The sequence below is a fragment of the Antechinus flavipes genome, chromosome 1 (genome assembly GCF_016432865.1).
Source record: "Antechinus flavipes isolate AdamAnt ecotype Samford, QLD, Australia chromosome 1, AdamAnt_v2, whole genome shotgun sequence".
Classification (NCBI taxonomy): Eukaryota; Metazoa; Chordata; class Mammalia; order Dasyuromorphia; family Dasyuridae; genus Antechinus; species Antechinus flavipes.
This window is the reverse complement of record NC_067398.1, coordinates 153,280,301-153,304,753: the sequence shown is the minus strand read 5'-3', so window position 1 is coordinate 153,304,753 and position 24,453 is coordinate 153,280,301. Positions and strand designations below refer to the sequence as shown.

The 24,453-nt window shown below is 33.9% G+C and overlaps 1 protein-coding gene across 1 annotated transcript in view; it reads right to left on the bottom strand.

The window, feature by feature from the left end:
* PIK3R1 (phosphoinositide-3-kinase regulatory subunit 1) overlaps positions 1 to 24,453 on the bottom strand; it is a 96,026-nt gene that overhangs the window by 63,681 nt on the left and 7,892 nt on the right. The window contains exon 2 of the mRNA XM_051991597.1: positions 18,631 to 19,305. Within this exon, the coding sequence (XP_051847557.1) occupies positions 18,631 to 18,964 (334 nt within the window). The 5' untranslated portion in view covers positions 18,965 to 19,305. The remainder of the gene's footprint in view (positions 1 to 18,630; positions 19,306 to 24,453) is intronic.

Below are 24,453 nucleotides of genomic sequence, written 5' to 3'. Positions count from 1 at the left end.
AATGGGGGGGGGGGGGAATAAAGAGACAGAAGAAGGTACAAAGAGACAGAAATAATCAGGGATAAAAAGGAAGAGAGAAAAGTGGGGCAAAGAGGGAGAGTGATTGAGACAAAGACTTTTTAAACCACAAGTTATCAGATAACTGATTGATTAGTAATTATGAAAGGAACATATTTTGAGGGACAAGTGATTACAATTTGGGATTTTTAAGGTAAAACTTTACCACAATTTAACAATTCAGATTAGACTTTAGAGAAGGGAAAATTGTTTTTCTTGGCATAGTTGAAAATATCACTATTATTGCAATAAATGCAGGTTAAATATAATACAGGTCTGCACTTTCAAAACATTTGATGTGGCCCTAAATATTGGTGGTAAAGAAAAGCAAGAGAAATTAGTAGGGTGGTTAGTTTAAAAATCTTATGCCAGGGCAGAAACAAAAGAAGTGTAAATTTTACTTCAACTTTCACGTTAATATTACCATAATATTTCATTGGAAACATCTAATTATTTGCACAACTACTGTCACACTAAAATTCAAAGGAAAAATTTAATACCAAAGTCTACCTCACAAGGGACCTACTAGCAGGCAAGCTTTGCAATGCCATATTCATTCTTGCTTCCTAGCCATGACATTTTCTTCTCTCCTCAGGGAACGAAGAACACTTAATTACCATTCTTATGACAACTTCATATAAATTTAGATTAAATTGTTCCCCACTCTCTCCTGAGGTTAAAAAATCTCAATTCCTAGGGGAGAAGAAAGTTCAGAAAAGGGGGCACAGAACCACACTGGAGAAATTTGTTACTTAACAACTTTGTTAAAGTTCAAATCCATTTAATTTTTAAAAACAAACTTCAATAAAGGAAGTTTACAGTTTCATATACAATTTTTTTAAAAAAGATTCTTGTTAGTATATTTGAATGGCTGTTTTATTGATGGTTAGTTACTAAGTTTACTTACTGTAACCTGCAACCTTGTTTAATGATGTGAAATTTTTTTTTAAACATCATTTGAGAAAATTGTGATTAGTGTGTCATTTTTCTTTTGTCACAGGGAAAATCAATGGTGAAATTTATATTTACCTTTGCTTAGAGCAGTCATAGGCATCTAGATGGCACAGTGGACCTGGGAAGACTCAAGTTCAATTCTGCGTCACTCATTAGCTATGTGAGCTTAGACACAACACTTAACCTCTCTCAGCTTCAGTTAGCTCATCCATAAAATGGGAATAATAGTACCTATCTACCACAATTGTTTGGAAGATCAAATGATATGATCTGTAAACCTAAAACTACTAAATAAATGCATAGAAGATTAAAAATTGGCTCATCAAATGTCCTCTACTTGAATTTCTAGTACAACTGTCTATTAATCACCCATAAAAACAAGCAATTCATTCTACCTACATCATGTTAATTACCTAAAATTGGGGGAAAACCTCATCCTCCCCCCCTCCCAAAAAATGCATTATTTCTAAATGTTCCTCTGTTTTTCTGGTTACAAACATTAGTCAAATTAGTCAATGAAATTATTGTGTTTAATTATTAAACACATGGAGCATCTACTGATAGAATTCAGTAGAATGAGGACTATGCCATTATTAATCAAAGAAGGAAGGATGAGAAGCTATATTATATTAAGACCACTACAAGGGATCAAGAACTCTCTAAGTAAAGGAGTTCAAAATCTTACTTTCATTTTGACCTAAGTTGTTGTAGGACATTTCATTATCAATACTGTCTAAAGTTTTACCAAATTACAATTCAGACTTTTCCATAGAACAATATTACTTATATGGCCCTACACACAGACGATTTCAACACACTATGAGAAACTCAATTTCAATGCCTTTAAAAAAAAAAAAAAAAAAGTCAAAAGCACAGAATGACGATATTTTGCAGGAATTTTCATTTGTTTCTGTTATTTTTTTTCATATTGCCAACATTTTTTTTTTAGGTAAACAACTTAGGTAAACTGATAGAGTACATTCAAAATTAACACTTTAATTTACATTAGAAATGTAGCTTTATCTTCTCACGTTAAAAGGGCCAAAAACCTACCGTTGACAGTAGAATAGGAGGAAGTGAGCAAGAGCAGAATAGAGGGAACTAAAGTTACTCATTTGCCCAGGGCCCCATTTATGTTGTTTCAGATTAGGGAGTCCTCTGGTTTGAAGGCAGGTCCTCAGTTACTCAGAGGCTGATTATTTCATCTGCATTAGTTTAATTTATTTCCGCTCCTCAAAACAGAAAATCATTTATTCAAATATGCACCAGGCACAGGAGATAATAACAAGTGACACCTGACAAAGTTCCCTCTCTGGAAAACTTAAAATGAAAAGAGAGAAGGGAAGATGAGGGGTGTGTAAGTAAATATATGATAATCCAAGATTAACTAAGACAGAAGCAGTGGGGTGAACCATACAAAGTACTCTAAGAAAAAGTGAATGGAGAAAAATTATTTTGGGAGAAATGGTGGAGAGGAATTAAGAGGTTTCATGAAAGAGGTGAATCTTTAAGGAAGAAAATCACTTCAATAGACAGTGGTTCAATTTAACAAACACTTAAGGACCTACTATGTACAAGGCACCATGAAACAGACCAAAAATGAAAAATGGTCGCTGCCCACCTTAGGGATACATTCTACTGAACTGACATTTTCATATTATGTATGTGTGTACAGAAAGATATTTACACACGGATATGCATGTCTGTGTATACATATATACATGCACATATATGCACACATACACCAGTGTATAAAGACACATGAATTTGTTTTTTGTTTTGCCAACCATTTTATATACACATCATCTCATTTAAACCTGGCCACAATTATGTAATAATACAAAAATAAGTGATTGTTAGCCCTATTTTACGGATAAAAGCTGGCAGGCAAGTGTCTTCTACTTAAAGAAAAGGCATAAGACTAGAAATAAAATTTCTTTTTTCCTTTGTGGGCCTCTGTAAATAATTCCTACAATTGGACAGTGATAATTTTAGAGAAAGGTCTTGACTAATAACTAACTTTTTATACATGTGTGTGAACACATACACACATGAATATAAATATTTACCAACATATACATTTGTATAAATTTCTCTATAAGTATGTATAGACACACACATTTTAAAGTTCAGCCTTATCTATAACATAGCATTATGTACAAAATGCTTTGATTATTCCAGTCGACTTTGGAAGACAATGCAAAGAAGAAAGGTTCTCTCCAATCAGTAGTACCACTAATTTAAAGTGAATTATTCCATTATCCCTAGGCACTTTAAAGTCAGAAAGAAGGGTCAGAACATTTTAGCCCCACAAAAAAAAACCAAGCTCTTCCCTGATAGTCTCCGTGGTGAGATCTTCAATGCTTACTTCAAAAAATGGAAAGCAATGTAGCTTGGGGAGACAAAAAGCCGACAGACCAAGTCTGAGCTGGCAGTTAAGTGTTTGGCAAGTCTTGGGTACATTTCTGAGACGGAGTACTGATGGGACTCTCTTCCCACTGCTTCATTTGACAAGCCACACTGATTCAGGCATTGAGTTGATCTAGCCTGGGGCTAACTATGTCCCTGGCACAGAAGTGAGAACTGAGCTGAGTCAGAGCTGGAACAAAGCCTCCAACACAATGGCACATGTCTCTACCAATCCCCTCCCTTCTGCAGGCCACCCTGTCTCCCCACTTGTGGTTCACTGGATGTAGCATACCAGCCATCTGACGGTTTGGAACCTGTCCTGGTCTTTGGGTTATATAATTAGGTCACTGACACGGTGAACCCCTGAACCAGATTCTGGATGTAGAGCCCTGATCAGTGGGCAGAATTCAATTTTACACTATATGCACACTTCAAATCACAGCTCCTTAACAATAGTTCCTGTGATTCTTCTATTTATTTTCTCTAAATCATCAGTAATCTTTCCAAGGAAAGAAAACCATAACTTTTAACTAATCAAAAAACTAAATGTAAAAATCCTTATATAATAAAGCCTGTGTCACAACAAAACTACCCTTTAAGTTGACAAAAAAACTGCTGTTTTCATTTCAACATTTCTGACAAAATAAAATGAGGTTTCCCATCTTAACAAATGCTGCTTTTTGTGTGTGTGTGTGTGTGTGTGCATCAGGCTGTTTTTCTTTCCTAACAAAGGAAGACTGAAAATTTTTACAGTAAAGAAAGAGACAATACGGGATAAAGATTACAGGCCAAACTTCCAAGTCTGGATTATCTAGATTTCAAGTCTTGCCTTATTGCCCACATTAGTAATGGGTAACCTAAGTAAGTCAAGGTCTACCAGCCCCAAACCGCAGGCAGGTAATTCTCTACAACTAATATACAGAAGAACTGCTCACCTGCCTGAGTACAGGAAATTTCATCAGCTCCCCACCAATGGAAACACAAGGTCTAGATTTTCCCTCTACCCTCTCCACCCCTTTCCAGCAACAAAGAGCAAAGGATAATGAATGAAACTTGGGCTGAATTTGTTGGTTCAAGTTCACTATATTAAAACAAAATATCAAGTAGCCAATAAAAATATTAAAGTTATGCTTTGTTTTTTGGTTTATCCATGAAAACCCATACATGGATGAAAGAAATGTTTGGATTTTACTAAGAAGCAAACTAATTCCCAAACCACTAATTTAATATTTACTATATAACATTTAATATTATTATAAAACACTAGTTAAAATTTTAATGCTGCTATAAGATTTGCAATATGCTTTATTAGAGTTCTCTCACTTGATCCTAAATAACTGTAAGGTAAGTGCTATTATAATTCCCTATTTTACAGAGTATGAGAGAATCAGAGACTTGTCAGGGTCATGTAATTAGTTAGGCTGAGAAAGAATACACACTTTGATCTTCCTGGCTCCAAGTACATCCCACTTTGCAACACTGTGCTTACCATCTTCACTTACAGGACATAACATATAGAAAAACTATTATTGGTAGAAATCAATATTTTTTCACTTTTCATTTTTATGCTAATAAAGAATCATTTAGCTTAAGAACATGTAATCCTTCTTGTTCTTGGGGAGAAAATGTTCAACTTTATACTTAAAACCAATTTGGGAAAAACAAATATAAGAAATAAAATAAAGATTCATGTTTCATGTATTGGACTACCTGCCATCTGGGAAGGGGTGGGGAGAAGGGGAAAAATTGGAACAGAAGGTTTTGCAAGGGTCAATGGTGAAAAATGACCCATGCATATGTTTTGTATGCATGAGTAATTTTTCAACATTGACCCTTATAAAAATCTATAATTAAAAAAAAGATTAATGTTTCTTACATATAAAACTAGTCAAAAAACCTAGATCTTGATCCATACACAATCAGAATAAAATTTTACAGAATCGATTGCTTTTCATATAACTATCACATGAGTAACAAGGTATAAATACATACTCTAACTTAAACTATTCCAAATATCTCAAAAAAACCCTCTCCTAACCACTAAATTATTAATGCAATAATCAAATAACTAATATGCACCTTTCAAAGATTAATCTTTTCAATAAGTTACAAATTAATGCTATTTTAAAATATTTCAAATCCACAGAAAAGGCTGACAGAATAAACTAGGATCTACCATTTTATCACTTTGTAAAACCTAATTACATATAGTTTCTTTAGAATGAACCCAAGCGTAGTTAGATGTCACAGTAGCTAAAGCACCAATCCTGGAATTAGGAAGAACTGAATTCAAATTTTGCCCCATACTTAATAGTTACTAGTTGGGTGGCCCTCGGCAAGTCACTTAACCCCAATTGCCTCGATGAACTCTAGAATAAAAATTTATTGGACCTATCTGTAATGGTCTTCCACTGCTTTAAAAATAAGCTTCTTTCACATTAGAAATAAAGTCCTCAGTAATAATTAAGTGCCAAGTCTTTCCCTTCTCTACCAGAAAATAAAAGCATAAGACCATTTAATATGAAAATACCTACATTTGCTGTGTTACAAAATTACGAAAAATTGAGTCATGAACCTAACTCATAATAATATTTGGTAGTCTAAAGGTTCCTATGGGGGCCAAGTTAACTGTTCAAAAGACTCCACCTCCTTCCCCCAATTACATGTAATAACATTTTTTTTAATATTCCCTTTTTAAAATTTTGAGTTTCATCCCACTCTTTATAATGTCCCAGGAATGTCAGAGTAGAAGCTTGGCAAACATGTCAAGTTTCATGAGGGCAGGACTGTGTCTTATCTAAACTTTGTATCTTCCCCAGAAGCTAGCATCATGATTCCCATGCAGCAGGTATTTTAACAAATATTTGTTTAACTGAATTATGTTCTGGTAAATCTAAAATAAACAAAATTAGAACAAACATTTGGCTTCCATAATTTAGAAATACAAGTTACACAAGTAAAACATTAAAGGGATTCAAAGAAATGGTATGGAATCCATGCAGTTCACATAAAGCAGTTAAGAAGGGTACAAACATCTGTCAACTGATGAAAATTAATTACAAAGACAATAGAACAGAGAATTCAGAACCAGTCCCCAAGTTCCCTCTTAATGATTCTTTAAATGAACAGGACATCTTTATTTTCAGATGTTTACTAATAGACAGGGTTTTAATATTATCCTCTGTAAAAATATGTGTGCTTTTAATATATTCTGTATAATGAATATTATATACTCTACATATTACAGGTTACAATTAATGACTAGGAGTGTACACACACACACACACACACACACACACACACACACACATTTTTATAGTCGGGACCAAAGGTTAGCCAAATCTTAAAATAGCTATTGGCTATAGGTTGAACTGAAAGAGTTCAAGAAAAACAATAGTAAATCTTAGGTAATAAATCTCCTTAAACTTCCTCAAAACTATTTTAAAAAATAACCTGATAATATCTTATAAGGAATTTAAGGGAAAACTAGACCATAACAAAGAGAGTTGCAAGGTAACTTCACATGTAACTAAGAACAAAAAATAGTATTTTGAAACCAATGACAAAACTTTTATTCTTCAAACCAAGCTAAATGCAGAACTTAATTACAAAAGCATACTTATCTACATCAGTATTTTAAAGGTAAGCTCCCTATCAAATAGGTGTCACAACTCTGCTTATATAACATTAAAAAAAAAAAAAATCCTTGGAAATTGAAAAGCACTAGCAGAATGATAAAAATTAAAATATATACAGAAATAGAGATCACGGATCTTAGGGTCAACCATACTGGAAAATGGGGGAAAGGGCTTAAAGATTTTAAAATATTTTTATAAATGCATATCTTTTAATATTAGAAAAATACATACCCCAGGGCATTTATAAGATACATATAGACTGTATGATCCTAAGAAAGTCACTTATAACCTTTCAGTTTGGTCTTAAAGACCAAAAGTTTCAGAGAAAGTATCAACCTGGACTAGTAAGGAGTTTCTTCACCCAGGTATGCTAATGACCTCAAGGTTCAATCTATATCCCTATTTTCATCACTATATTGAAATTTCTCTAAATTTGTATATAATTTGCATAAGATATTTGAATCACAACTATCAGCATACAAAAATACTTTTCTATGAGATGACTGCACTTATGGACTGCAAACATTATGCACATGGGGGAAATATAAAGTCCAGAGGATCAAAGATGCAGAAGTGCAAGATGGAACCCTAGGTCATCTAGCCCAACATGATTCTCTCAAAGATAAGCTATAAGTTATGTACCTTGTCCAAAGTCACATAAATAGTAAGAAAGACTCATTGAACCTTCTATGACTAAATCATTTTTGAAAGTTTTAAAGACAACCTCCTCTCTTCTGAACTAATGCTTAATGTAACCCTTGCTTTAGTTAAAAACGAACTCCAAAATACATAATATTGCATTCCCTCAATCTCCTAATATGAAGATCTCCATTAATAAACTTTGCAATCATCAAAGATGCTCTAGCCAAGTACCTAATACCATCAATAACACAGTCTTGCGTGTAATAGGCATTTAATAATTATATTCTCCTTAATCAATTGCATGAAAGACTTTAACTTGGAAGAGCCTCAAATCGATTTAGGCACCAACATTTGAATGTCTACTTTAAACAGAACATAAATCTTCACATTAGCAGAATAACTCCTTATGGCAAGTAAGCTTGGATAAGCCCAGCAAACTGAGTGTGAAGGTATCAATAAGGATTATCATTTTTTTTTAATTTGTGAAATCAATTTCTAAAGCTAAATAAACTGAAATGTAGTCCTGATGAAATTCGTGATTCTTAAACACAGCCCAAAATAAACTATAGAGTCAACCTAATCTTAAGATTTGATTTATTAGAGAAGAACTAAAGGAAAGAAACTATTAGTTTCATATTTGCACTGACTCTGAATAATTCTAAGTCAACTCTGATCAAGTAAAAAATACAAAAGTAAATTATCTAACAAGTTAGCACTCCCACATTTCTCTTTCTGGAAAACTAGAGGAATCTTAAGCATATATAAGTTAAAGAACTCCAAAGAAATGAATCAGATCAGAAGTTTGACTCAACCATACACCAAGAATGTTTCTATTTAATTTATTATACTAAAGGGGTTTTTTATACTTTCTCTTGATATCAAAACCTGATTAAATCATAGTAACTCCTACAATATTTCATAACAAATTCATAAGTGGAATTGTAATGCACATCAAGCTCAGAAAAATGTACAGGCAGTTCGTCATACATGCTACAATTTAGAAGAGATGGCTATTCAATAAAACAAACTCACTGCAAACAGTTCCAAGTATGAAGCATTCAAATGAGCAAATATCTTACATTTTTAAAAATTAAGACAATACTTTTGCTGCTATAAAACCTCAAGCAAAGACAAAAGGATCTATGTACAAAATAAAACAAAAAAATACATTACTTGGGTTTTTCTGTTTTGTTTTAAAGAAAAAAGATAATATTCCAGAAAGATCTATTTAACTTAAATAGTGCAAAGAATTATTACTCAGCAGATTGGGGGAATGCCTCTAGTGACAGAGGCCCCAATTCCTCTCCAGTGGTAGCAGATGCTCCTGACAAGCTAGCTGTGGCCAAATAGTTCATTACTCTGTGACTAATCTGGGGCTGAGCTTCTCAACTCTGCCAGCCTGGTTTTTGACCACTATAGTCCATAAGACTAGCCAGCTCAATTTAGCAGGGTTACAACAAATGAAATGATCCTGATAGAAGCAAAATATACTGGTTGACTAAAAGTTAAGATTCTAACTACTGGCTTCTTTCTTCGCTGTTTTAATAAAAAAGGGACAATTTTTAAAAAAATTAACCTCAATATTTGTTTCAGTTGTTTAAAATATTGGGGAAACTGCCAGATTAATACAATGAATAATGGTTATAGTTTTGTTTGTTTTCAATCCAAGCTAGTTTTAACAAAAAAAAGTCAAAGAATGATTTTAATAATATTCTTAGAAACTTCAAAAGTAAAAGCTGCAAAGGACTTCAAAATAACAGAATATAATCTATCATGCAAATGTCCTACATTTTTAACTATTAAAGTCAATACAATTTGATCTATTTCAGCATGCAGAACAATTCTGTGGTTCCTCCTCAGGAAAGTTTGGAAAGGAAAAATTTATTATGTGGTATTATGTGGCTTACTATACAGTTACACTGCTAACGTCTGTTTTCTTTGGTTAAGCAAGATATGGATATGGGCCCATGCAAGGATTTCACCTAGTATGGTTCTTTCTAGCTGCTACCTAGCAGCCATAAATCCACACAAGCAGCTGAAGTTCAAGCATTTAATTTTTTTAAGCTTATACATGTGGAGAAGAGTCTAGTAATCTGTCTACTCACATGTTTTAGACAAAGATGTACCATCGAAATTGAAAAAAACAAACATCTAAAATGATGAAAGATTCCTATGGAAAAAATTTAAAAGGGGTCCCTTTGAAGAGTGATAGTTCATAGCCCCATGTCTGATTATTAAAAATAAAGGTGACATTTCACTGTTATACCAGTAACTCCTGAATCAAACACCTCCCACCCCTGAGTAAAAACAAAATGTAAACATTCAGGTTAATGATGTCCATTATCACTCATTCAAATTCAATTCAATAAATAATTATCAACAAACATCAAGTTATTTATAAGTAAGATATTATTGTAGGCCCAGAAGATACAAGGATAAATTTTTGAAAGCAGATGTGTTTTCTTTTAAAGTGTGCAGACAAGTTTTATGTGTATGTGTTATCTTTCCCCAATAAAAATTTAAGCTACTTATTTTGTCATTATAGTCTCAGCAGACTGGCTAAATTAGGTTGAGGGTAACTGACGGGAAACCTGTTAGGATTAGTTAGGGAAATGTCTACACCAAACACATAAAAGACTTTTCCCCAGATGGAATGGGCAGATAAGAACAATTTGTTCCCGTGGCCATGAAGACGCTGAAACAAGTGCTCTGGATGGTTTATAACTTGGTCAGACAGTGAAGATGCCATGATCATTCACTACAACCTGGCATGTCTGGTCATCTTGACCTTTGTCTTGCCACTGGACTATTGCCAATGACTTTGAAAGTATGAGATTGCCAATTCTGTGCAACTCTACCCCCTTAAATCAACTCACAAGCAAGTTAAGACATCACCCTGAAAAGTCAGTCACTGGGTCCTCTTTGAAAAGGAAAGACAAACAACAACAATACTATTTCCAAATCAACATCAAAATTATACAAAAGATAAAATAGCTAAATTAATTTTTTGGTATAAACCTGTTAAAATTATAAATTTAATCAGCCAGAAAAAATGTGAGAACTCTCATGGGTTAAAAAAAAAGTTCAACTTTTGATAAATGTGTTTGAATGTATAGATGTTATATTTTATTAATATATTTGATTCTAATAGTGGCGCTTGCAATGCTCATTTGACATACCAAAACTGATTCATCATCATGATTTTCTGTGTCTTTTGGTTTTGTTTCCCAAAATGTCAATGGCTTCACTTTATACTGAGTACATCTGTGAGACATTTATTTTATTTCCCACTAGACTACAAAGGACAAAATTTCCATTTTACCCCTAGGGAGCATAGTGTAGAATGCTAGTACTCTTCTGGTCAGCCTGAATCCAGATATTCTTCAAAGGTCTTTGTCTTCAAATGCCAACTATAGTAACAAGACAGACTTTCCCACAAAAATGAGTAAATGAATCACAGTGACAGAACAGGCAATCAAAATTCTATGACAGAAGTTCACAGCATTGTAAGAGGAGATACTTGTTCAAATACAAACTTCAGTTCCAATGCAGAGATCTAAAAAGTGAATCAACACCTTTCTTGCAGTTCCCCCAAATGCTATAGAAATTGAGCTGTATTTGCATGGGAAAGAAGAGAATTCAAAAAGTCAGACATTTTTGACTAAGGTAAGATGACTTTCAAAAGATATATTCCTGTCAACCCCAGGAACAATAATGAGATGAGCATCAGGGGTCACCAAAAGGTGTGTAATTTTGGTGTCAGGTCACACTCTTTCCAATGACCTCTAGAGAAAGCTACCATTAGATACGCTTCCTCACAACCCACCCTTCTAGCCAGGGAGCTGACAACTAATCACAAGGTACTTCAAAAAACCAAGCCAAGAAAGGATTACAATGAGCCCAACAGAAATCACAACACAAGTCCCAAAGAAACCTCCAATCAAGAAAGAATATTACAACTGATAACAGAACCGACAATATTGGCCCTTTGTACCTCACAGGCTACTATGAAGCTCATCCTAATCAGAATCATTTCAAAGGGGAGAGAAAGAAAGAAAAAAAGGGGGAGAAAAAAAAGTTTGTGAACCTGTGTAGAAAATGTGCTTTGTGCCTTTTAATTTGCATCTCTCGACAGTGGGTTCTTTAAAATCTACAACTATAATACTGTTTCATTAATGCAAACTACACACACACATACACAAGACACATCCCAGTCTACCATAATGAGTTTAACCAAAGATCTCAAAGCACTTCCAAAAATACTATCACACAATATCCTTTTAAAGGAACACTGAAAATTCAGTTGTATAAGCAGGGAAATAAACTTTCATCTCTCTCCAACCTCCCCCCATCAACTCACTTCCTCATGGAGAAGAGGAAATGTAGACCCATTATCTGTAGAATGTGGATTTGTGTATATGTTAAGGGAATGGAATGCCATTGTGTAACAAAACAAAATTTCCAGAACCAAGACCTTTCTATGTCTAAGCTCCCTAAAGAAAAAGAACTCTATAAAAAAGGTGAAGGAAAATAGTCAAAAGAGATAGAGACCCATAAGTTATTTTAATTGACAAAATATAATGTATTTGAATAACTATCAAAGTCCAATGCAGTGAAAATAAATACAAGCAAAAGTGCTATTCTGTAGACTTTACAGGATCTTACTTCTCAAGTTTTCTCTCCTTAGCACTATAATCACTAGAGACATTAATGAGCAGAAATGATCTGCTTTTATTTAAAAACCATTTATCCAAACTCAGCAGCAACATTTATATGTGTTTTTTTTTTCCCCAGAATGTTTTTAAAAGGTGGAATCAACAGTATCAGAGATGTAAGTCTAGAAAAGATCTTACACATAGACATAAAGGCCAATGACATTTCACAAATGAGGAAATTGACAGAACTCTATATAAAACACATATACATGGTATATATGCATACATACAGATACATATGTGTGTGTGCATGTGTGTTATGTATACATATATATTTCCCACACATATATATGTATATATGTATACACACACACACACACACACATATATATATGTATTCCCCGATCAGAGTCACAGAATTAGTTTTTGAGATGGAATTCAAATTCAAGTCTTTCTGATTTCAAGTCCAGTGTTTTACTTTCTACTCCCTGCCGCCTCTAAAATCATGCTGTGATGACCAAAGGTTCTTGTAAACCCTAAAAGGAAACTTAATAGAAACAGAAAGGAGATAAGGTGTCACAACAACAATGATTTATTAGCTCAGAGATGATCTGACAACAACATTCGAGTAAATAAAAAACCATAATGAGAAGGATGTTCATTTATTTTCTACCTCTTTGGGGAGACTTGAAATGAGAAAATGGCCTTAAATTAAAATAGGCAGGACTCTGGTTGGCCAAAGGTCAGATTGGAGTCTATCCAAAGCACTAAAAAAGTAATAGAATGAAATGCTGGATATAAAGATATGCAGAATATGAGAGGCAGCATGGAGCTCAGAGGTCACACGGCCCAGCCCATAATCTGACCCATAATTTCTTCTACAAGATCCAAGTTGCCAGCCATACTCTGCTTAATGGCTAAAGAGGAGAAATCCACTCCCTTCGAGGCCAAAGAACTTTAGGGGTAAACCTAATTGTGGTAAAGACTTTTCTTTCCTGGGGTTTAAATTTACTCCTTTGCAACGTCTATCTACTACTATTATTTCTAGTTCTACCCTCTAGAGCCAAACAGAACAAAGCTAATCTCTCTTCCACATGACAGCTGAGTCTTTTGGTCTCCAAGGTACTATTCCCCCAGTTCCTTCGACAAATCCTTTCAACGTCTTGTGCTCCAGTCACTACTCTGGTGATTCTCTTCTGGATGCTCTCCAACTTGATTATTTCCTTTCTCACAAGGAGACCCAGAACTGAATGCAGTATTCAGTGAAGACAGTGAATACATGGCCTGACCAGGACAAGAGAGAACTTTTACCTCTCATACTCTGGACACAAGTTTTCTTCTTAAAGCAGCCTGAATATATGGGCTGCCACATCCCACTGGGGATTCATGTTCAGCTTCCAGTCAAATATCTATCCCCAACATCATTTTCAAAAGAATTATGAAATATAGATGCATACATAGGAAAAATAATAAATACTATGCCATCCTCAACATCAAAAGAACTATGAAATATAGATACATATATAGAATAACAATGAAAGTAATAAGAAGGGTGGTTTACATGAATGAAGCTTTTCTGTTCCCACTGTTATCAGGGGGAAAAAAAACAACAACAATCTTCTCTTTGTAAAATGACAGGGCTGAAATAGATGTCTTTTAAGTTCCCTTCTCCCTATCTGATATTGTAGTCAGATGCCACAGGATCTACTTCTGACTCAATGGAGAAGTAATGAGAGAGATTATGAGGTCTCCGTCTCTGGATAACTTGTAACAGAACAGATAATCATTCATCTAATCAAAAATGAGGTCCATTTTACCTATATGGTTAAGAAAAGACAGAGTAAGAAGGAAGTAAAGTGAGAACTCTAATCAAAGCAATAAGCAATCATAAATCCCAGAAGACACATGATAAAGTATGCTGCTCATCCTGAAATGACAGAGAAATGATAGATTCAAAATACAGAATGAGACATTTTGGATATGGACAATGTGGGGAATTTAACATTTCACAAGGAGTTCCCCCACAATGGGGCAATTTGGGGGAGAGCTATTAATAGGGTTGTCCAAAAGAGGAAAAAAAAGAAAAAGATCACTGAAACTTCCCCCACAATGGCACAAGAGGATAGAAGGAAACACATTGCTCTGAAAGTTAAATATTGATTAATGTTATACTTAAAAGGAAGAAATAACTGTACATTATTTTTTCTGTTCTACTTTATATATGGAAATGTTTTGCTTTAGGGGGCAGATAGTCAAGGAAGACGAGTTCAAATCAGGTCTTATGCACTTAACACTTACTAGTTGTTAGGAAGGAAGGCAGGGAGAGAGGGAGAGAAGAGAAATGGTCATTTCAGTATTTTTTTTTTAGTTCAAAAACAATTTTTTTAAAGATAACAAAAACAATATACCTTTTCTGTTTTAGTTTTAAAGTTTTACAACCAGTCACTGATAAGAGAACAACTACCATCATTGGTAATAGGGCAGCTTCTTAGGGGTTGTATCTAATTTTTATTCATGTATTTGATATAAAAGAAGTAAAGAAAAGCTAAATCAACTAAAGTTTCTCTTATCTCAAAAGGGAAAAGGAGGGATGAAAGATTTAAGGTAAAAGTGAAATTCTCAACCATCTATAAAAAGGAAGGAAAAGAGGAGAAAAGATGATGTGCTTTCCTTATCCCTTCCCTACTCATTTCTGGCCTAAGACCATCTTTATTCAGTCAGTAGATTTTTACACTCTCCTTATTCACTATGTTTAAATGGTATAGTGAGAGTAATATCAGATGAAGCCCATTTCTCACCAACATAAATATTTTAGATAATATCCTGAGTACTTATTATTGGGGAGGAGCTAATATAATAGCTCAGACCTGGGTTTCAGGTCTGCAGATCCTCAAAAAAGGAAAACAATGGTAACTACTGAAAAGGAATGCTATTAGGAATGAAAAAGAAAGGATTAGAGGAAACAAAATGAGCTATTGTAATTTTACAGTTTCACACATCACATGCTAACTGTGTACCCAATTATGAAAGTTAACTCAGAACTCAAAATGGCCATTCCAGCTTTGAGACATAATACTCCCTTAGCTACGTGCATTTTCAGAAACAGACTTTTATATTCCAACAATGTCTGGTCTTTCATATTGAAAAGGATTCTAGCCAAAAGTTAACACTAAAAAAAATAGTAACGATGCTCTGCAGAATATAACACGTACAAAATTAACATGCAGCTCAAATCATAGATTCATTCTTTTTATTATAATGATCCATTACTATTTATGTGACAGAATTTTCCAAGGCACTCTGATCAATAATGAGGAGTTCTATGCCTGGTCTTTGCCCTCAATGTCTTTACACATCCAAAGTACCTTCTACCTCAGTTTCTTCCAGGACCTCTAATCAAAAAGAGTGGCTGGCTCAGAGCAGTATTTTCTTCACTCTTTTCTTCATCATTCACAAGATACCTTCCTCTCCCCTTTCCCTTTCAGCTAACTTTTTAAGTGTCTTCATCCATTAGAATGTAAGCCCCTTTAGAACAGGCACTATCTTTATTTTTCCTTACATTCCCTGCCCTAAGTAATAAATGTGGCTGATTGGCTGACTCAATGTGGTAACCAATTAAACTGAATACATATGGTCATAAATGAGTATTTGAGGGAAGGGAAGAGAAGAGGAATGAATGCTAAATAATAATTACCATGTTACAATGAAGATAAAAAGATATTTACCCTCCCTAATTTTCAGTTTGTCACTTTGATATTTTTTCAAGCAGAATACATGTTTAGCCCAAAGGTATCCAACTAGTTTATTAGTAATTGCTAACATGCATAAAATTCATTCCTGTTGGCCTCTTTTCCATAATAATCTGGTTTGTCACTAATTCTATTGAATTATCATTGCACCTCTTCCCACTTTCTTCCCAAACTTTTATTTGTGCTTCTTCCTAATGTCTTTTTAATATTTATTTTCTCTCTTATGCTATAATCCTCATTAATCTGTATCTTTCTTTGGTGACTTCTTTTAAGACAAAGAAATCAATTTCCTGGGTCTTGAAGAGTCAAATTTTAAAAGATTTTAATTAGTACCCTAAACATGAAGTGAAATAATAAAGAATAATTTTAAAATGAGAAATAAAATTCATTAACCAATCAGGAAAGACATTTCTATTAGATCATTAAGATCAACTTAACTATATTTATGGGCAGCTATATGACATAGCAGATGGAGCACCTGGACTGTGAGAAAGAAGTGAGAAAGACTCCTTTTTATGATTTCAAATCTGGCTTTAGACTTTAGATTTGACTCTGGGCAAGTCACTTCACTGTTTGCCTCAGTTTCCTCATCTGGAAAAAGAGTTGGAGAAGGAAATAACAAATCACTCTCCAATATTTTTGCCAAGAAAATCCCAAATGGGGTTACAAAGAGATGGACATAACTGAACAACAAAAAACCCTATATTAATACTTGGAGTCAGAATTGTCAATTAAAATTACTGTTGACAGTAAATTTTTTTTATGACTTTACCGGAATTACTCTTGAGAAATCTTTCTATGTAAATATGATTTTTCACAAATAGCTCCCTCCAATCCACTCCATTCCTCCTTTTCAAAATAAGGTTGTGTATATTATGGAACACTAGCTCCTTTTCCTCCTTCAAATACTCCTATTAAAAACTATTCTGCTTAATTTTTTAAAATCTGAATTCAAATAGTTTGCACAGTAGATTCATATAGATAAATATCTTTAGATAGACAGTGAAATTATAGAAAATCATTTCTGAATAGCACTCTGAACTCAATATTTACTGCTAACTCATTACTTTTTTACTTACATGCAAACAGACATGAAACAAACTTAATTGTATAAATTTGCACTGTTTAAGGAAGCAGCATCTTCTTTGAAGAAGAAAAACAACTTCTGGCATGCCCTATTAGATTTTATTAAAGATTCAGCAAATTTCTGACTTAATTTTTTTTTTAATTTTCCTATCCAACCATTCCAGATTACCAAGATAATTGGTTCAAAAGTAGTTTTTACCCTTCTTTACTTCTACTTTCATCCACTCAATTTGGTCAGTGACAGAATAAATTATTATTAGTAGAAGTATAGTCCAACATTAGCAACATTGGAACTTCTTCCAGAGGTGTTATTGCGACATCACACACGGTGTAACTCATTATGCAACTTGGGCAAACATACTTCCTTTTTTTAATCAAAGAATGGAAAAAAAAAGTACAACACACAAAAATTATCTTGAGATATCCTAGCATGGCACAAATTAATTTTTACAATGTTTGCCCAAGTGGGAGGTTCTTTCCTATGTGAAGCAGTAATAAAAAAATCTAAGCCTTAAACCACAAAGCTGGCAAGGCAGAAGCTGTAATTCTACTTTGGTTTAGTAAAAAGCCAATAGCAATCAATCTCTGATAAACAATCTGAGGTCCAAGCGACTTTGGTCATAATTTTTTTTAAATCAAAGTTTTTTCCACACGTCACCCAACTAGAATATATGTTAATACCATGAAAAAAACTGCATTTAAGGAAAATAAAGCCTCTACATTTATATTAACTACAGGATTGTGTTTCAGCCACAGCGTTCCTGGACAGGAAACCAAAAGGTAGATATAGGGTTAGAAAAACAATGGTTTCTTCTGTGCTGGATTCTGTGGTCATTTTATTACTCTCTATATTTTCCCATACAAATACTCTAATAATAAATATGGCTAACTTTAAAAACGCTGCCACCTCTAAGATTCCTGTTTAGCCAAATATCATATGTTTTACAATAAGAATTGCCTTCCCTCTGAGATTTTAATTTACATTTTATATTATGTCCATTTTTTACATCTTGTTTCCCACTAGAAAATGAGTTCCTTGAGGGCAGAAATATTGTTTCACTGTTCTTTGTATCTGCAGTACTTAGCACAGTGCCTAGCACATAATAAGCAGTTAATAAAAGCTTGATAACTGAAAATGCATTTAATGTTTCCTCTGGAGAGTAGCAAGAATTGCTACCCACTGTGACAGGATAGAAAGTGTTTTAAATATAAAATATTTGAAACACCCCCACATACTAAGCAGCATTTCTACTAACATAACATAAAATATCCCATTCCTAGATTTGTAAAAATAATGACCATAGTTCTCACACAAGGCCTTTAGCTGAAGATAACTATGGGAATGAAATGATGCATAATGTCCCAGGTTTAATGACCAAATGCAAATTTAATAGCTCTCTTTAACAGAGAGTTAGTCACCAAGTACATGTCAATACTGACCTTGTTGCTCATTATCTGTTTCCAGTTTTGAAGAGCCTGGAGCTACAGGAAGGGGCCGGGGTGGACGAGGTTTTGGTGTAGGAGGTGAAATTCTTTTCCTCCCAATATATTCTACATAAGTTCCTGGAAAGTCCCCTCTTTCCCCTGTTGTTTCATTATAGCCACTTAGCCAACCAATTTCATCAGGCTTTGCTTCTTCCCCTTCACTGAATCCAAGTGCTACTAAGGACCCTTTATTCACAGTTAATACATCCCCCACATGCAAGTCAATATCTTCTTCCCGTTCTTTTTTGTACTCATACAAGGCTCTGTATTGGTATCCTTCAGCACTCATTTTTGCCAGTGTTAACAACTGTGTTTCGTTTATATGAGAAGAGCCTGGGGAGAATGTACTAAAACACCTAAAGTGATTCCAGAAAAAGTTAAGATTGAATTCTTCAAAGATTTAGAAAGAAAAGTGATCTGCCATTCTGCTGCCCATGTGTCCTCCATCAATGGTATGGCAGGAGAACATAAGCCACTTCCTCTCTTCAGATGAGCTCCTTTTCTCAATTCTCTGGACTCCAAATATTTAAGAGAATTTCACAGTCAAATGCCATCCGTTGTGATGCTCTTGCCACTGACTGTCCGTCTGTCTTAAGATCTTACAGCTGTATCCTGCACACATTCTTTTACCTAGTAAGGAAGAAACGGAATACTCATTAACTTCAAATATTGTTTTTGTGCATTTAAAATTTGAATACCTTATCTTTTTGTGTAAAGTGTAAAGACTGAGGAGTTTCAGTTCAAGTCACAAGTTTTTTTTTTTTTTTAAAAGCTTCACATTATATACCGATAGAATATATTTATATACTATGAATATATTATATAGACTCATTCAATCTTTAGCTTTATATATTGAATTTTATATATTTTGTTGAATATAATTTCAATATCCTATTCTATTCAAACAACAAATTTTTTTAAGCAACTATTTATGTACTAGGCATATGACAACAAAAACATTCCTGGCCCTTGAGAAGCTTAAATCTTTGAGAGAGATGGTTTGTACAGATTTAAGAAAATTAAAAAAAAAAAATAGATGCTAGTGGGGTAGGGGTACTAACAGTTGAAAATATTAGAAAAGATTTCATGGAAAAAATATCAGGTAAGCTGAGCTCTGAAGAAATCTAGGAATTCTAGTTAGAGGTGAGGAAAGTCTGGAGACCCATAAAAAACTTTTTAAGTGTACCAAATTGAAGTTACATTTTAAAACTTCAGTACCACAACAGCTTGAAATTCTGATCTTTTTTAAAAAGATCTAATTATAAATTAAATGGTTACATCCTGACACTTCCAAGTGTATTCATCTTTCCATAGTTAAAATCTTTCAGCCCGTTCTGAAGGCAATAGCAATCTAAGGATAGCTACATGTAAAAAAAAATTTTTTTTAATATGAAAATCATTGTGTAGAAAGAACATTCATCTGGAATTATATTATTCTCAATTCCATCAATTTAAAAAAAGATAAAATTAGATAAATGTGAGAAAACTCCTTTGTCCAATATCTATATTAAGAGAGCAGCTTTGTTTTTGATAGATCAAGAATCAAACAGCATCCATTGCATGTCTAAGCTAACAAAAGACACTTTTTTTAGTACTAAACTTCCAAGGTACTACTATAATGGAGGTATAGAACTCATAAAAATGTCCATATCCCCAAGTGTTTGAAGGCAGAGGTGGAGAACTATTTTTTCCACCAGGAAGCCAAAAGCCACTGGAGGGAGTCCCTGCCCAACTGTAGATTTCCACAGGCACCAAAACAAAATTAGAAGTGCAATGTACAAAGGAGAATCCAATTTTCACAAAATGCATGTGCCTCAGCTCCAGATTTGGAACTCTGGATCCTGCCGTGCCATCCTGAACTCTTGACTGCCCAGAATTCTCCATCTCTAGTTTCCCCTAGATCCCCAGCATGTGGCTCTGATACTATCTCTCAATACTATCATTTCTATAAAGTACATTATCAATCAAATGCCCTATGCCCCTACTCACTATCTCTGATTTCCTAAATCAAAATATTCCCCCCTATCCAACCCTCAACAATACATGCTGTCTTCCGTGCGTAGATTATAATTTTTTAAAGACAAGAACCATTTTGCTCTATTTTCTCTCCAGCATCCAACACAATACTCACAGTATGTGTTTTAATCTGTTGTTTTAATCAAGAAAAATAAATCATTTATTTTTTTTACATTTAGTGTATGAACACTATCAACAAAAGGAACTCCCTCCACCAAAAGTCCTAGGCAGATATTGAAGGCACCTGGAGGATTAAGTGACTTGTTCAAACCCACACAATTGGATAGAGATAGGCAGAGTTTGAACCCAGGTCTTCCTTGCTCTAAACCCAATATTCCACTCTCCCCTCATTGTTTGTGTCCTCCCTTCCTAGAGAGTCTAGCCTCCATGCTGGGGATCTTCCTTCATATCTCTCAGCATTACAAGTAGCACAAATGATGAATGTGGGCGGTCCATCTGGTATCACTTGCACTTCTTGTATCCCATTTCCTTTTCCAGTCACAGATCCAGTTGATGGCATTATTTGACTGTAAATCATTGATGATGATAATAATAACAGTTCATATTTACATAACACTTTATAAGGTTTGCAAAGGAGATTTTTTTTGGTACCTTACTCCACCCCAAAGCATCCATGCATTAATTTCAGAGGGTCAGTGAATTCAGAAGGGGAAAATATAACTTTATTTCTGTATAACAGGTTTCCTTTATGATCCTATGTATTTTAAGCATTAAAAAACATGATTTTTAGGAGGATCCCCCCACTGACTTCCCCAGACTGCCCAAGAGGTCTACCACATACATCAAAGTTAAGAAGCCCCACTCTTATGATTCTAAGACGTGAACAAGGAGACTGTGGGAGAGTCTGCCCTTAAGTCCTCCCTTTTCTCTTGACTGTTATTCCTATTCCTATGGAGTCCCTGGGGGTCTACACTTGACTAGTTTAGGGGCCCAAGCCAGTTCTACAGGAGTGGTGTTATACTATTCAACAGCTTCAGTTTGCAGACTCTCATGGTGTAGCATCTCAGTTTATAGATCCCAGCCGCTGTAACTACTTTGGGAAAGTAGCAAAGGGAATGGTACTTGGGTGAATTCTAAGGTGCTAGATGCTAAAATCTATTATTGTCATGTAAAAAAACTTTAAATCAGAGGGAATAAGTAAACCTTGTAAGCTTTTTATACCTGAAAATCTGGTGACTCTCTGATAGTCACCAGATATATTGTGCTAGAAGAATTAATCCCTTCAGGAATCAGGATTATTATCCCTGTACAACCTACTAGATACTGTGAAGCTCAAATGAGATACTGTATGTAAAGTGTCTTGCAACCTTTAAAGCACAACAAAGATATAAGTTTTAATTATTATTTCCTGCTGCCATCACTTTTTCTACTGTTATACCAGGCTTTTCCACATGAGGGAAAAAGATTTCTCCCTCCAATTTCATATAAAACAAGGAGCATTAGGGAATCCAGAGTCAAAAACATTATCATTGTCTAAATCACTGGACTCCTTTTAACCCCTCACATTGCTCCTGGGGATATTCTAGCTGGTCTAAAAGCCTTAAAAAGTAAAAAGTGCTCAACAAAGACTCTTAAAAAGAGTTCAGGACCTAATTTATACATATTGGCAGACTATTCCTAGTCTCCCAAGACACCAAAATAACATCCTCCTCAATTAGGTATGACCAAAATGTATCAATAACATAACTTTACATTCATGATCTCATTCAATCTTCACTACAATCATTTGGCATAGATGGCAAATAGTTTTATACAAATTTTATAAATGAGACAACTAAAGAGATGAGAAAGTAAATGGCTGACATCCCATCCTATACCTTTTATGAGGTTGAGGGAAAGAGGCCTATGGAACCTTACATTTCTACTATCATAACTTTCTATTCAAATTTAATATTCAAAATTCTTTTTCAGAGTCTGAAGATTTAGAGCTGAAAAGAGACCATGTAATCCAAACCTCCCACTTTATAGATGAGAAATTTGAAAACAAGTGAAATTAAGTCACTTGCTCAGAACCATACACCTAGTCTGAGATTAAACTCAAATTCAAACAGGGGCTCCTAATTTGTACATAAGGAGCCCTAAGACCACATACTGATTTTGTTTTAAAGTATAATATTGTCTATGTTTTATTGCCTTCTTATTTATTTTATTAAATATTTTCTACTTATGTTTATCTGGCTTAGGGATGTAGTAGTTTGACTACTATGCAACAGATGATCTATTTTGTTGATATCATTTAACTAACAGTGAAACCTTTTCAAATTACAAGTACAAAAATTTAAGACAAAGGCTTTTAGGCCTTTTATTTTTTTCTAATAATAACTAAAAAATTACCTCGCAAACACTAGAGATTAGCACAATACACTAAAATTTTAGTAGGTACAATAGTCCTGGTCCCCATTAGTATACTTTTGCCTTAGTCTTTTAGACTAGACTAAACTTTGGTAGTACTAAATGCACGTACCATACATTTAGCTCGAGAATATGTATCATCTCACTACTAAAATTATAGGAAATTTTAGATTATAAACTGTTTATGTTCAAAAAGAAACAATTATATGAGTGCTGTAAGAGTTTTTTGGCATAGCCCTATTCATAGATAATTGGCAAAGGCCAATTTAAACATTTTTTTAATGTTTTAATGTTTAAAAGTTTAAAACATTTTAATTTTTTAAAATGATTGGAATAATAATAGCTGACATTTGGATAACATGAAATTTTGAACAATACTTTACATAGGTAGAAGTAGGCACTCTACTTATGATTTCCCATTGTTTATAGACAATAAAACTAAGATGCAGAAAAGATAAGTCAAAGATTAGAGATAGGTCCAAAAGTCAATCCACTGTATCAGGTTTTCCTTCCCACAGGTTTAAGAGCAGAAAATATTAAGAAAAAGTAGCTCTAAACTTTGTTAAGAATGTTGCAATTGGAGGCCCACTAGGTGGCACAGTGGATAGAGCATCAACCCTGAGTTCAAATTTGATCTCAGACACTTGACTCTTCTACTTAGCTATTTGAGTCTGGGCAAGTCACTTAACCCCAAGTGCCTCAGGGAAAAAAAAAAAAAATGAATAAAAAACTATCTTAATACATATTTGAAAAAAATAAAACACTATTGAGAAAAAAATACAAATAAAAATTATTTTAAAATATTGCAATTATACATACACAAAAAAACATTAGTACTAATGCAAGTTTTTGCCTTTCTAAATTAAGTCAAGTTTAATATTTTTTTAATCTGATCATTGAGAATATCCAATAAAATAGGAAGGTGAAGGAATAAGATGAAATATTGACTCCAAGTCTCACAATACAAACCTTGTATATTGATTAACTAGAAATCTACCTAAAATGCCCTAAAAATTGTATGCATATATATAATGGCAGGATTTGGCACTGAAAGGAAGATAAAAATCTGTAACATGAAAAGTGAATCAATACAAAAAAGGATCAATTTCCTGCATCTTCAAACTCTGTCTTTCAAAGTACAACCAATTGACTTTTAGTAGTAAATTATAGCAAAACTTTTAATTTAATTTAATAATAATTTAGTAACACAAATTATAAATTAACCTCTCTAAAATGCTTAGCAAATTCCAAAAGTTTATACACACAAAGTCAAAAAGCATTTCTTGTGTTCCTCCTTTGTAGGCACTGTGCTAAGTGCTGGAGATACAAAGAAAAGCAAAAGACAGCCTCTGTTCTCGGTTTACAATCTAAATAGAAGAGACAATATAC